This window comes from Arachis ipaensis, chromosome B3 (assembly GCF_059453495.1).
Source record: "Arachis ipaensis isolate K30076 ecotype BB chromosome B3, ASM5945349v1, whole genome shotgun sequence".
In the NCBI taxonomy this organism is placed as follows: domain Eukaryota; kingdom Viridiplantae; phylum Streptophyta; class Magnoliopsida; order Fabales; family Fabaceae; genus Arachis; species Arachis ipaensis.
Genome location: NC_142438.1, coordinates 36,959,164 through 36,973,691, shown reverse-complemented (window position 1 = coordinate 36,973,691; position 14,528 = coordinate 36,959,164). Strand labels below are relative to the sequence as shown.

At 33.9% G+C, this 14,528-nt stretch overlaps 1 protein-coding gene across 4 annotated transcripts; it reads right to left on the bottom strand.

Annotated features, from left to right (window-relative positions):
* Positions 1 to 3,203: 3,203 nt before the first annotated feature.
* LOC107630283 (putative E3 ubiquitin-protein ligase LIN-1) lies at positions 3,204 to 13,996 on the bottom strand. 4 transcript variants are annotated; one of them, XM_088509901.1, is made up of 14 exons: positions 13,040 to 13,971; positions 12,470 to 12,697; positions 12,267 to 12,352; positions 11,022 to 12,179; positions 10,788 to 10,932; positions 10,461 to 10,718; positions 10,047 to 10,353; positions 9,454 to 9,578; positions 9,260 to 9,376; positions 8,889 to 9,020; positions 8,682 to 8,804; positions 8,074 to 8,331; positions 7,741 to 7,986; positions 3,204 to 3,304 (listed from the first exon to the last, which is right to left on the bottom strand). In XM_088509901.1, exons 1-14 carry the CDS (start codon positions 13,829 to 13,831, stop codon positions 3,284 to 3,286), a joined length of 3,996 nt encoding a protein of 1,331 aa, XP_088366027.1. In that variant the 5' UTR covers positions 13,832 to 13,971; the 3' UTR covers positions 3,204 to 3,283. The 4 variants fall into 4 exon arrangements, with proteins under 4 accessions (XP_088366027.1, XP_088366029.1, XP_088366028.1 ...); XM_088509903.1 differs by having other exon boundaries at positions 10,506 to 10,718; XM_088509902.1 differs by lacking the exon at positions 3,204 to 3,304 and adding an exon at positions 6,594 to 6,787 and having other exon boundaries at positions 13,040 to 13,996.
* Positions 13,997 to 14,528: the final 532 nt, after the last annotated feature.

Genomic DNA, 14,528 nt, shown 5'->3' with positions numbered 1-14,528 from the left:
TGTTATTTTGGATTTGGACAGACTTAGAGTAGAAAACAAAAGAATTGAGCCAAAGTAAGAGGAAAGCTACATGCTCACTATCAGAAATAGGATCTCTATCAGAACTCATGTTATTTTGAATGAAGTTCAAGATGGAATTCGAGTCGAAGTTGATATCAAAATCATCGTCAGGATAATCGGTCGACCATGACACGAATTCACCATCAACTGGTAAACCGGTCAGGGTCGAAATGTCCATCATAGTAGGACCCATCATTCCATATAGGAGTGGCAACACTATCCGAACCCGCGGGTACCCACCCCGCCCCTACCCATTCGGGACGGGTAATTACCCGTCCCCGCACCGGGGCGGGTGGGGTCGGGTTTAGGTTAAACACGCCCCTACCTGCCCTGGTATATATAATATATAATATATGTAATATATATAAAATAATTAGTAAAATAATTAATAATATTGTATCATATATAAATTTTTACTTTAATTTATGTTATGTATGTAAATGATGGTTATATAATTTTTAAAATTTAATTTTATTTGTTGGATTTAATAATTATAGGGGCGGGGCGGGTACCCGCAGGGGCGAGTTAGGGTTTAACATTTTACTACTCGCGGGTAGGACTGTAGGAGCGGGGTGGGTTCGATGCGGGTTTTTGTAGAGTGGGGCAGGGTCGGGTAGAGCAAAAACCCGCCCCGTTGCCACCCCTATTCCATAAGAAAAATGAAAGTTATTGGTTGCAAGGCACTAGAAGTACAAACTGGCCCTTAGTAAAGGAGCAATATAAGAGAGATTAAAGGTAGCTAATTCTAAGGCATGCACAATATTTAAAGATTTCCAAATCGGCTTATATGTAGGTGTAAGTCGAGACATCCAAGTCGAAAAAAGAGGACTCAAATCCCTAGGAGGGAGCAGTTCTAAAAACTCGACTAGCAAAGTATGAAGACTTGACATTTTTGCAGAAAATCAATGGTAAAGGCTCTGATGGTGATGGAAAAAAAGAAGAAATAAAATCAATTTGTTATTGGGTTGCCAAAGGACCTAAGAAGGAATACAATACTCCATTAACTGAGAATGGCAGAAATACCTGGTGACACCAGAGATCAGAGGTTTCTGCATTTGTATTTGGAGTTTTGAAAACTTCATCTTCATCATAGAACTGTGTTATTTCAGCCACTAATGGAGGAATAGGAAGGGCTTTATCTCCTTCTTCACGAGAATGAGAAGTGATGGCCATGGTTGCTGAAGAAAAGGATGCAGTGATCATAGTTCGCATAGAGAATGAATGAAAGAACAAGTGAGAAACTGTGTAACGCATGTCGCACGGAGAGAGAAAGATTATGGTTTTCAAGAAGTAAGTTTCTTGGAAATTGGGGATTATTTGATTTAATTTGAGAAGTAATGATGAAATCCTCTATTCAAGGAACGACTCATTAAAATCCAGGGACGTTATGTGTTCTCAGAAAAACGCGCATCATTTTAAATGATGCGTAATTGTCCTTTCAAATTTTTGAGGATTTGAAAAGGTTGTGTGTGCTTGGCACGAGGAATATTAAAACTTTTAGTTTTTAACAAAATAACAAGTTTTAAAGGGGCAATTTGTTGGTTAAAAAAAATGGATTTTTCTCGACAAGAGGACGTTTCGATTACCAAAGGTTTCGACTACGGGAACAGAGACGGGTAAGTCAGAATCGAAGAAAGATGGTACAAAGAGCGTCAAAGTCGAAAAGTAGTTATTGCCTTTCCTAGAGCGTCAAGGCTTGCTACTCGTCCCTCAAGACTGTAGAGAATATAGGACCGAAATTTGAGGAGAAAACTAGAAAAATGTGGGACTTGAAGACCAAGTAAGACGTGGGCGAAACCTGGAAATCGAGATTCTTCATGGTCAAGGCAAGGTCATGGCTAAGAAAACGGAGGTAAGATAGTGGACAATATGCTCCATGGCAAGTTTATCTCTATAGTCTATAAATAGTAGAAACTCAAAAGAATTTAGAGATTTCAATCAAGAACACTAAATCATCACATAAACTCATAAAATTCCTAGTCTCTGCGACGCAATGGAAAAACATAGAGTGCAAGTGCATGTGAGTGTTAGAAGTCAATTTTTAACTTGTTTTGCTTTTGTTCATTTGATTATTTTTATTTATTTTCTTTGAAGTTTGTTATTATTTTTCTTTGATCAATATTTTGTACTTTTATTGTCTTTATTTAATTATTTATTCCTTTGTTGTTTTCATAATTCTGCCACTAGTAATTTCAACATAAAATTGCTTTGACACCATAATTAAGTAATTTTCGCATCGAGCTCACTCTTTTTCAGAGGAGTCATATCTACTCTCGGATACTTCAGATCCTGATACAAACTCGTTTCGATGCTACCTGTTGAAGTCGACCAAAAAACGAGTGAAACAAAAGGTTACTTAACCATTTGGTTTGCATAAGTTGCTCGATCAAAGGTCATAATAACCTTTTGTGCCTAATGACGGATATGCTTCTCAAGAAGTGACATTTATCGAATTATAATAAAAATAAAAAAAGAATGAACTACTAATACGATCTCTCACTATTTTTTCGAAAGACAACATGAACCTTCATGAAAAAAATAGTCCATTTCAACTCTTATCCTTTATTTCCATGACACAACGTGATTTCTCTATATATTTTTCTGTCAAGTCCAAACGAACGCTGACCTATCATATTACGTAACTGAGTTGTTACATCTACTTGTTAAGGTGGTCATTATATGACAATATTGACAATAAAAAATAGACAGAAATCTAACTGTGTCTAAATTCAAATGGGTTGAAGATCTATTTGTCCTTATCCTTTAGACAAAACGACGTCATTTTGACGTCAAATTAGCCAGGGACTTATTTGTCAGGACCTATTTCTCCTAAAAAATGATACAATATCTTTTTTTAAATTATTTTTATTTATTATATTAATATTATTTTTTCAATAAATTTTTAAATGTATGGTACAAATAGTACAAACCAATTAATAAATTATTCAAATTTAAAAATATAATTTATTATGAAACTAAATAAATAATTATCAATTCAATATTTAAATATATATAAATAATAAAAAGCGAAATACAATTAATTTATTAATAATAATAACTTTGTGATATATCATTAGTATTATGATCTAAATAATTTTTGCAATAAAGTAGAAACTAATGAATACATTTGTTTCTATGGGGAATAATAATTTGCGGTATAGCTCGTTTTTTGTGAGGAGTACCGTCGCGCCTCTTCCTTTTCGATGAGCTATGCTTTGATCTTTCAGGAATTCGAGTATGGTACCTACAAAAAGAACTTTGACTCTCAAGTTAAATAACCGCTTTTCAAATATTAACAAATGAGTAAAGAGAAAGGTTGCGAGAACCGAACCGATCAATGAACAAGTGAAATAACCGATTCAACAGTTCAGTGGTCTAATCGTGGTTCAACCGGGATATAATCGGTTTAGTTAAATATAAAATAAAATTATAAAAATTAATATATAATTTTCAATATTTAAATTCAATAAATTTTCAACTACATAAACACGGGAATCATATAGAGTATAAATTACATATAACAAAATAAAATTTCAACCATAAAAATATATCTTTAAATTCTTTAGAAATTCTTATGAATTATATTATCTCAAAAAAAAAAAAGCTTGTTGTAGTTACTGGCATCAATGTATAATTTAGTTTTCTAAAATGAACAAAATTATTCTAAAAAATTTAACAAAGTACTAACAACCATTAACAAAAATACTCCGAAAGTAAACAAAAAAAAAAAAGAATATCAAATGAAGCAGCAATCATATTTTCTTCAGTTAATCAATAAAGTAAAATAATTAATTCAATTGAATTTTTTTTACAATTACAACAATCATATTTTAATCTATTCAACCATCAGAATCCAGAATATAAAAACAGCAAATCATAATCATTATAACTAACAAAATAAAAAAAAAAACAAATTGAACTACCGAAGAACTCAAGAAAGAGGGAGAGCAACATAATCAAACTATGTAATTTTCAATGGCGGCAGAGTGAGATGGCGAAGAGTCCACGGCGACAGAAAATAACGTTCGAACTTCGCCGTGAGCTCGTCAGAGAAAGGGATCAAAGACAAAGATGGACAAAGACGACGAGGACAAAGATGAGTTCAGAGAGGCTGACGATGACAAGGACAGAAGTGGCTTGACGACACGACAAGGACAGAAACAGCGAGGAGAACAACAACTCCCAGCAGACCTGGCGATGCGAGGAGAAGGGATCCAGGAGGAAAAGAGGGGAGGCTAACGACGACGAAGACAGAGACAGGCTTGACGACACCGCGATGACAGAGAAGCTGAGAAGGTGACGCTACTGTTGGTGGTGGTGGCGCTGGAACTCAGAGGAAAAGAGAAAGGGGTATTAGGGTTTTCTTCTGAGAGAAAGGGGGTAACTGGACAGGTTTTATATGGATTTTTTTAACCTTTGAAAACCGTTAAAAATTTATCGATTTTATCAGTTCACTAGTTAACTGTCGGTTCGACCGATTTTTCTACCGATTTTTTACTAGACGATTTTTTACATCAACCGAATTAATTAGAGGACCAATTTTCAGTTAACTCGGTTGAACCGGCCAATTCGGTTCGTTTTTCAGAACATTGGGAAAGAGTAATATGTTTGTGCAACTGATTTATTAATGACCGTTTTCTATCCTTTCATAATTCTTATATAATAATATTCGATCTTTGAGTTAGTGACCATTTTCTGATTGTGCCATTATTGATTTATTAGTGGATGTAGAAAGGGCATCGGATTGTTAGAGTGTTAATAGTTTGACTAGTGACTTACTGACCTATAGAGATATAGACAATATTATTTGACATTTGTGACTAAGACAATGGCTCCTTAATTTTAATTTTTTTACATGTAAATTATATATAAATTTTAATTTAATTTTTTTAAAATTTTATTTTAATTTTTTACATATAAATTATATATAAATTTTAATATTAGTCTCCCTTAGTTTGTTATTTCTTTAAATTAAATTAATAAGTATATTTAATATTTTTATATTAAAATACACTATTAATTAATTAGATACTAATACTAAACGCAATAAAATATATATATATATATATATATATATATTTTATTGCGTTTAGTATTAGTATCTAATTAATTAATAGTGTATTTTAATATAAAAATATTAAATATACTTATTAATTTAATTTAAAGAAATAACAAACTAAGGGAGACTAATATTAAAATTTATATATATATATATATATATATATATTATTTATAAATTCAAAATATCAATAATATTATTAATCTATTAATAATATATATTATTGTAAAGTTAGAAATTGATGAAGATTTAGCAATATAAAAAATAATACAAATTAATTATCAATTTTTGTACTAAAAAAGATATTGTATAAATTTTTTAGGAGAAATAAGTCTTGACAAATAAGTTTTTGATTAATTTGATGTTAAAACGACATCATTTTATTTAAAGAATAAAAATAAATATTTTTAATAAATTTAAATATAAAGATAATTAGATTTTATTTATTTTTTATTGTCTAAATTAACACATAATAATCACCTCAACAAGTAAATATGACTGCTTAACTATATTACGTGATAAATCAGTATTTTTCGTTCATATTTGACGAAAAAATACACACACACAAAAAAATTGCATTTTATCACAAAAATAGAAAATAGAGGTTAAAATGAATTATTTTTTCCGTAAAAAATCACATTGTCATTTAAAGAAATGATAAAAACATAAGCAGTTCACTCTAATAAAAAAATACATCCATTCATTTAATTTGAAGATTTAGAATGACACATGATTTGATGTAGTTTAAGACTTTAAGTTGCTTGTGCAATTATATAAGAGAAAGTTTAGGGCAATACTTTTATTAAAATTTAGTCAATATTTAATCAATAAAAAAAATGAATAATCTTATATTATTAGATAAAATTTTACACTATTAAAAATATTAATAATAATTAATTAATAGTTATAAATTACAAAATTTGCTAGCCTCCTAACACTCTTCATTATATAAATATGTTATATTCAAATATTTTTAATAATAAGTATGCATTTTAAATATTGAGAGTTTTAAAATTATAATTAATAAAATAGATTTTTTTTTTTACTATCATTGACTAATAAATTTTAAAAAAAATTAATTTACATCAATTCAATACGACAAAACTTTAAAGATAATGATATAAAATTACAAAAATTTTAAAGTTCTACCTATAATATTCATTATTTATTAGGAAATGGGATAAGAGCCAGAAATTTTCTATATATAAAGGTTAAATGGATGAGACTTGTGATACATTGCATGAATGAATATACTAATAGGAGAGACCGTCTTGATAGCAGTAGATTTAGTTTATGTAATTCTAGTATATTTTTAATTAAGTTTTTATTAATTATTTTGTTGAAAAATATGAAATATTTTTAAAATTCTTAAGGCACAGATACAAATTTTTAAATTATAAGAATTTAATTAAAATTTAATAAAATTGTAAAGATTAATAGAATAATTAAACTTACCAACAATAATAAATGAAAATTTTGTAACAGATTATCTCTCAATATTGAAATCTATGTACAATGGAATTGTATACATAGATACCTATCAGCTATATATATATATGCAGCTTACAATGAATCTGAAAAAAATGAAAGCATTTATACGGTTATAAGTTCATCTTTGCCTTCCTGTACCATTATTTTGAGCATTCTCTTTTAATTTACTCTCCATGCCTGCAATTACCAGAGATTAAGTTCTTGTAAATACAGAGCTCTCGATTACAGTTTCAGTTATATTGGATTTGGAAGACAGTACAATACTACTGGCCATGGTTATGCAGGCAAAAATAAATATAATTAGGGTCCTGTTATTGTTAATATATGTTCTAAAAATATATTTTAAGAATATCATAAAAAAATATATTTTACTAAATTACTGAAAGATATCCTTTTTGAGTTAATATCCAAATCTGTCTATCAAAGATAAATCGTTTCTCAAGTTGGTTTTCGAACAATTTTATTAGTCATATTAATATCTAAAAAATACAATTGTAAGTTAAATCAATCCTTTTGCATAATCACAGGTCACGTTAGGTGCCACGTGACATGATGATATGATAAGTTAATTCCACATGTCACAAAATGTAACAATTAACATGACACGTTATTATCTAATTGACTGAATGATCGATTTGACTTATAGTTGTATCTTTTAGGGACTAATGTGATTAGCAAAATTTTTCAAGGATGATCAATTTAGAGAGCAAATTATCTTTAAGGACGAATTAGAAAATTAACATATTCTTTTTATATTTATATTTTCAAATGTATTGAATATATAAAGGGTTCTATCTTCTATATTAGAAAGGATTTTATATTCTACTGGTGAAATTTAAACTCTAGCAGCTTGATGAGAGGACTACAAATCCTCTATCTTTGCCAATCCTCAGCTGCAAAGATAGCTAAATTCTAATTATTCCAACTTTGGACGATAAAAAAGCTGGACCAGATCAGTAAAAAGTCCTCTATCGTTTTTATTGGTTCTGGACATTTTGGATAGGGTCTAACAAGCCCTACTTCAAAGTGAGAAATGGGTAAATATATAATCAATTTAACATTTGTAATTCCAAAAAAAAAAAAAAGATTAACATTAATGCAAGAGGCTTCTTTATTGAAGAAAAACTTACCTGAATTTGGCCATCAGAAGTTCCAATTACCAAAATTTCTTCATTCCTGTCTAGAGACATGCAAAGAACCCTACTGTTTGTGGCCGTTTGTAATGTGTCAAGTTTGTTGTGTTTCGTCTTATCCCAGATTTCCACAGCTACCCCCTTGCCCCCCAAGTAAATTAATTCTGAGCTCACAGCCATTGCCCGCACTTCCAATCCGGTTTGCAGAGATCCCACCAATCTATAACTAGAATTGTCCCACATCTAGACATAGGGAATTTATATAAATCAATTATTACTTGTTTTTAGCCTCATATGTCTCAGTCATATGCTTGTGAGTTACCTACTTACCTTTATAACAGATCCATCTAAGGAAGAGCCAGCTGCATATATAAGTTCACCATGAAGTTGCAGTGCATGAATAGGATAGGCTTTGCCAAGTAGTTTTTTAGAACCACTTTGAATAGTACTGACGTTTCCGGTGTCCAGATTTATCTCCTGAACACTGCTATCGTGGCAGCCGCAGTATAATCGCCCATGAACATGAGCCAAGCACTTAACGTATTTATTAGAATTTAACAATTTTGATTCTCCATTCCATGATTGAACCTGAAGAAAGAGCAAAAGAATTTCACTACGTAACGATCTTGCTTCTTTTAATTAAAAATTTATTAAGGGTGAAGAAGAAACAGAATCTGTTCCAAGAATTAAAAGAAAATTCAGGTGGGGAGAGAATAAAAGAAATGGAACAATATGCAACTCAGAGCAATATTTCAGTAGAATAAGGATCCAGCTCCATGATAATGATAATTTACTTTCTGGACCTACTAGGTGTTGACTAATTAGATTCAAGTTGGGTCAACATAGTGTATGGATAAAGGAAATCAGTACTATGTTTAAATCCTAATCCTCTTCCCACAATTTAAAGAAGATTTTTTACTGATAATTTCATCGAGTACCTTGACACCAGCGCCCTGTGCAGTGAAACAAGATATGCTGTCAGTTACAATTAAATTATGAATCTGCTCCTTCATATCATGAACTTGTACACAATGAATTGCTGCCTTTCCAATAGACCAAACCTGTACTTAAAAGAAACAAAACCTTTGTTAGCAAACTACCTGACCAAATAAATATTGGAATTATAGTAACTGCAGAAATTTTACCTTTGCAGTTCGATCAAGTGAACCGCTGTATAGTCTGTCACCAGATTCTGAAATCACCAAACTTGTTACAGGCTTAAGATGTTCTTGGATCTCTTGCAAGAGATGGAATGAAGTATCCTTTACCATCCAAACCTTCATAGATTACAAAACAATATCCACTAAGCTCATATGATGGTACAGTTATCAGATGCAGTCAAGACCTCAAACACTCTCTACCCAAATTTTCAAAAAATGGTAGAAAACATGCCAAAGAAATCCACTCCTTTTATGACATATGTCTATAATATTTATTTGCATGTATTTTGGAACTGCCTGATCCCAGTTCCCCCTCTAAGGGAATTGCGCAATTTGACAGTACTAACTATAATTACCTTAATAGTTCCATCAGAGTGGCCCGAAAATAATTTATTCTTGAAACAAATGAGAGATGGCACTTCCCCATTCTCACTGCAATCTACTCGAATCAGCTCTTTATGTATCCATATGTCCTGTTCAATCAAGAATTTTAGGTCTATCATCCGCGGTGCCTATACTAGAGAATGGTTTGAGAATGCAACTAACTTACACTTTTAGATTCATTCTCTTCAACCAGAACTTTAAGAATTTCAGATGTCAATGGAGAGATTCTCTTAAGCTCTCTCAAACCTTTTAAGATATCCTTAGTGTAGGAAGTTAGATCGTGAAAGCCATCTGAAATACACATTAATGAGATCGTTCACCATATGTAACAATGAGTCAATGACATCAAGATATGGGAACTAATAAACCAACTGAAGGCTCATAAATTTAATGTGGACAAGCTCTAATTCCATTCAGGTTTACTCAAGGCAAAAGCTGGAAACTGTGTTATTCCTTCTTGGGCAAACATTGGATTGTCATCATCAAGTCTCATATTCATGCATTCCATTATTGATGTTAGAATTGGTGATAATAACTCAAGAAGAAATATCAAATGTTGTTCTCAGGTGTATATTATGAATGTTGAATGGACAATTAGGATTGTCTATTTATAGGCTAATAATACAAACTAATCATAAGGACAAAATCAACCTAACTTCAATATGAGATATACCTAGATATTATATTATCCTAAATATATTCTAATAATGGAAATGATGGTTGCTATAAATATAAATGGCAGTGGTTTGTGAAACTAACCAGGGAAATGGAGAAAACTATTTAGAGCAAGCATAGAAAGGACTCTATCATGAATGTCCTTAGCAGAATTTAGTTTTGTTATGAACTGTTTCAGCAAGCAGACACGCGCTGCTCCTTGTACCCCTGTGTCCGGTAGAATGGTCAACATGTATACTAGCCACGTAGCTGATATAAAGCATGCTGACCGTAGTTCTGGATTTCGGCTATTTATGCCATCTGCTAAAGCCTCGAAAAGTATACCAAACTCGTGGCTGACTAGAACAGATGCAATTTTTCTTTCCCAATCATCCGCTGCTTTCTCTTCTTCCTGTTTTTTTCCCAATTAATTAAGATAAAAGAAAAGATTCTATGGCAATCAGAAAGAATGTTTGGCAGGCCGAAAGCAGAAACCCAAAATATTTCAAATAACATTACAGGAGTTATTTCAGTTTCTGGGTAGAAGCTGTTGATCTGGAGCACCTGTTCAAGATATCCAGGACTTCTGTCAACACCTGCACGTTTAAGAAGGACTTCTCTGGTAAGAGACTTTCCAGAGAAGTCGAACCTCCCTTGAAGTGACATGATTGTATGAGCAGCTGCTAATTGAGCAGCAGGGAAATCTGTGTTTCTCAGGCATGAAATGAGAGTATCAATTGCCTCTTCACGGTATATGCTCATCTTTCTTGGCTCTACCTACAAATTGCGTGATGAATGATAACTCTATTACCAAAAGAACAATATTTTAGCATTCATGATTCATACCAGAAGATCAAGTTGGAGTAAAAGGCCGGCCATGACAGGACATTGGTCTTGAAGGCCTGTCTGCAGACAAATGAGCAGTGTATGCATTGTACTAAAAGGTCCTTCTTCCTTTATAAAGCGGAGGATTTGTTCATTCAATGTCCTCCTGGTGAGAACCAAATAGCAAGTGGTTAGACATCAACCAACAAGTAGGTTGGTTTGATTATTGTAAATATAAATATATAGGAGATATACCTATTTAACTTTATTAATTCAGAGAAAAATTGGACAATCTTTAAACACTCTACATCAGTTGCACCAGTGAAACTTTCCAAAATAGGAGACAAGTCTGCCTTTTCAGCAATGGTGTTCCGGCAAGTCCCATCCTCTTGCATGCATCTTAATAAGATCTCCACTGCAGCAATCCTCTCCTCTGCCCACTCAGCTTCTAAACTGGCGACAATATTTCCGATTGCTTTTTCAGAGAACACACACTTGGCAGCTGACGACGCAATTCTTTCTTCACTACTTCCAATAACCTGTGCGAATAAAAGCAAGGCAGCTGTTTTGGGCTTCAAACATATTGGAACCAAGTTTTCCTCTTCTTTATTGAATGCTGCTAGGAGAGATTCCGGTGTGGCCATCTCAGCAAGACTTGTAGTGGAAGGTTTTAGCAGATACAGCAGCACAACAGCTTCTGTCAACCCTTTCTTGAAAAGTGCCATGATACATTCTACGTCAGTGTCCACACGCGTAAGCGTCTGAATAACAGAGTGGTCTCTAGAACCGGTTTCGGCCAGAAGGAACACTGCCGCTCGTAGCACCCGGGGCTGAACAGAATTGAAAAGGATCTCCATAAACCCATTAATTATTGGAGGTTTTGATAGCATGCTATGGATATCCACTCCTAAATTCACTTCTCTCCAAAGCTTTTCAATATGAAGCACAGCCATTTCAGATTCCTCAAGAATATCTGACATATAGAGATTATTGATTGCATAGCGCAACTCACTAATGATCCCATCCACCGTGGCTTGTTTTACGACATCTTTAGGCAGAGTTGAAACCTTTATTGTCTTCGTTACAGCCTTGCTTTCTTCATATGGACTCTCACATGACGGTGGAACTGAATTAGGGTTGTGTTCTTTCCAGCTTGCAATTAGTCGTTTGAGCACATAGTTTGTCTTAGGTAACTGCGTGTTTTGCAGCTTCTGGCGAGTGATTGGACAAGTTGAGTTGCCAGTTTTGAACCATTCCTCGATAGCTTTACGTTCATATGTTTGTCCTGTCTCAAGAGTCACAGGATCATCAAATATGTTACTAGTTATCGGACAGACAAAGTCCTTAGGAGGCGTATTTTTTGCAGTTCCAGGCGGCGGATTATCATACTCTGCCATATGATACTCTGGGGAGCTAGAAGCAGGGAAAATCCAAGTTTAAGAAAATGCAGCAGACAACAAAGCAATGATGAATGGTTTTTACATTTTAAAGATAACATACCCTCTGAATTCTTTCAAGTTAGGTTGCATTTGTTCATGGGACTGGCTTTGTCGAGGCTCCAACAATGCCACATTTTTGTCGTCATCCTACAGGACAAAACCTTTTCACTAAACACATAGATAAATAAAACGACAAAGCATAGAAAATTCAGTCATTCTCCCCCCCCCCCCTCTCTCTCTCTCTCTCTCGATAGCATCAATTACCTCACTCTCTGCTTCGGAATCTGAAGAAGAAGAAGACAGATTCCCATCCAAAGAAGGTCTATTTTCACTTGTTGATTTCATATAGACTGGTGCTGAATCTTTTGAAGATTTTTGGCGTTTGAGGATTCTGGGAGAGACTCTTTGAGGATAATAATTTATATGTGAAGATTTGCTGCTGGAGGTGCTGCTCAAGAATTCAATAGATGTCTCCCTTTCGGACCATATTGGCTGCAGGGGGAAAAAATTTACAATTGTTCATGACTTCGATCTTAATTACACACAGATCAAGAAAATAAATAATAATAAAAAATTGACCCAATCGTTAATGATATATCTAGTTCTTTTCTGGAAGAAAATAAAGGAAGATTTCAGGTCAACGTGTTAATGAGCACGAGGAAATTTTTGGGTAGAAACAACACAATTTGGAAAATGAGCGTCCGAGCAAACATGCAAAATCTTTTTCACCAAAACTGAAGTTCAGAAAGGAAGCGCGAAAATATGAACTGTTTTAGGTACAGAAAAAAAAATTAAGCAAGCGAAGCACTGAGTATACGGTAAATACAACATTACATTATACCGTCCATTCTCCAACACAGACATTTGGGATTCTTGAATCTCCTCTTTGTTCTTCCCTCCGTCAACATCTTCTGTGCTCTTCAGAGTCAACAGCGGTGGACTAATCGACGCTTCACTGCTTTTACTGGTCAAAACCTCCTTGAAATACACAGCAACAACCCTGCAATTTTGGTCGATAGCCTCCTGGTACTCTCTCTCCAACTCCCTCAGCTTCGAAGCCTGATTCTCACTCATCCTCGACAACAATTTGGTGCACGGCAGCACCACTGACTCCTCCGTAATTGAATAATCACTCGCATCACTGCTCGATTCGGACAAAATCCGCGTTCTGTGCTCATCGAACCACCGGAAAACAGGGAGCAGGTGGAGGGAGAAGAGGTGATCGTAGAGAACCGGAGCGATTTCGGATCTGGCCAGGGATGGATTGGAGTGGAAGATTTGGAGGAGGAGTACGGCGGAATCCACGTGGCGGTTCGAGAGGAATAGGAGAAGAGAGAGGAGGAAGGAGGAGAGGGGGAGTTCGGGGAGAGGGAGGAGGAGCTTCTCGGCGAGGGTGAGGGAAGAGGTTCGGATGGAGGTGCTGGAGGAGGAGATGGCGTTTTCAATGGTGTCGGAGGCGAGGCTGAGCTGTCTGAGGGTGGTTTGGCTGCAGAGTGGTGTAGTCTCGCGGCGGAGGGTCGCGGCGAGATGTCGCCGGAGCTCCGATTGAGAGAGGACGCCGGAAATGAAGTCGGAGGTGTGGCGGAGAATATGAGACGAGGAAGTGGTGGTGGTTGTGGTAGTCATGGCGGTGGACAATGGTTTTCGAGAGCGACTAAGTGAGAAGCGGTCAGTTAGTTGGGTTTATGAAGTTAACGGAAAAAACAGCAACCGGTTCTATTTGCGGCGGCGAAAAAGTCTTGGACGGCATTTCGGGGAATGACCAAATTTCTCTTGTTTATAAAAGAGCATTTCGATTTGGAATTATCAGATTTTAATATATTATTATTGCACACTTTATTAATACAAAACCCTTATTAAATCAGAGTAGAAAAAATCTTAGTGACATCGACAGTGCAAAAATTGCAAAGAATTGCTTCATGATTCATTAGTATGTAATTGATTCCTGTTTACGTGGTTAAATAATTGTTATACGAAGATAATAATTACAATTTTTTAAATAATTAATATATTTTACTAAATTATTTAATAATACGTTTATATTTTAACCACCAGTCCACCATCATATAAAAAATTATTCTAAATAAGTAAATAAATATCTATCTATTAAATAACAATTTTTATTGTTATAAAGAGGGATGAAAGATATATGTTTATATAGAAAAAGTATACGGAAATAAGAGGATCAGCCAAAAAGTAAACAACTTAACTAATTTATAATTATATTTAATTAATTTTATTTGTTTTTAATTTATAATATTTAATATTAATTGCTTCTCACCCGAAATTAAAATTTTGAATGATACGTTAGAGAAATAAGAGT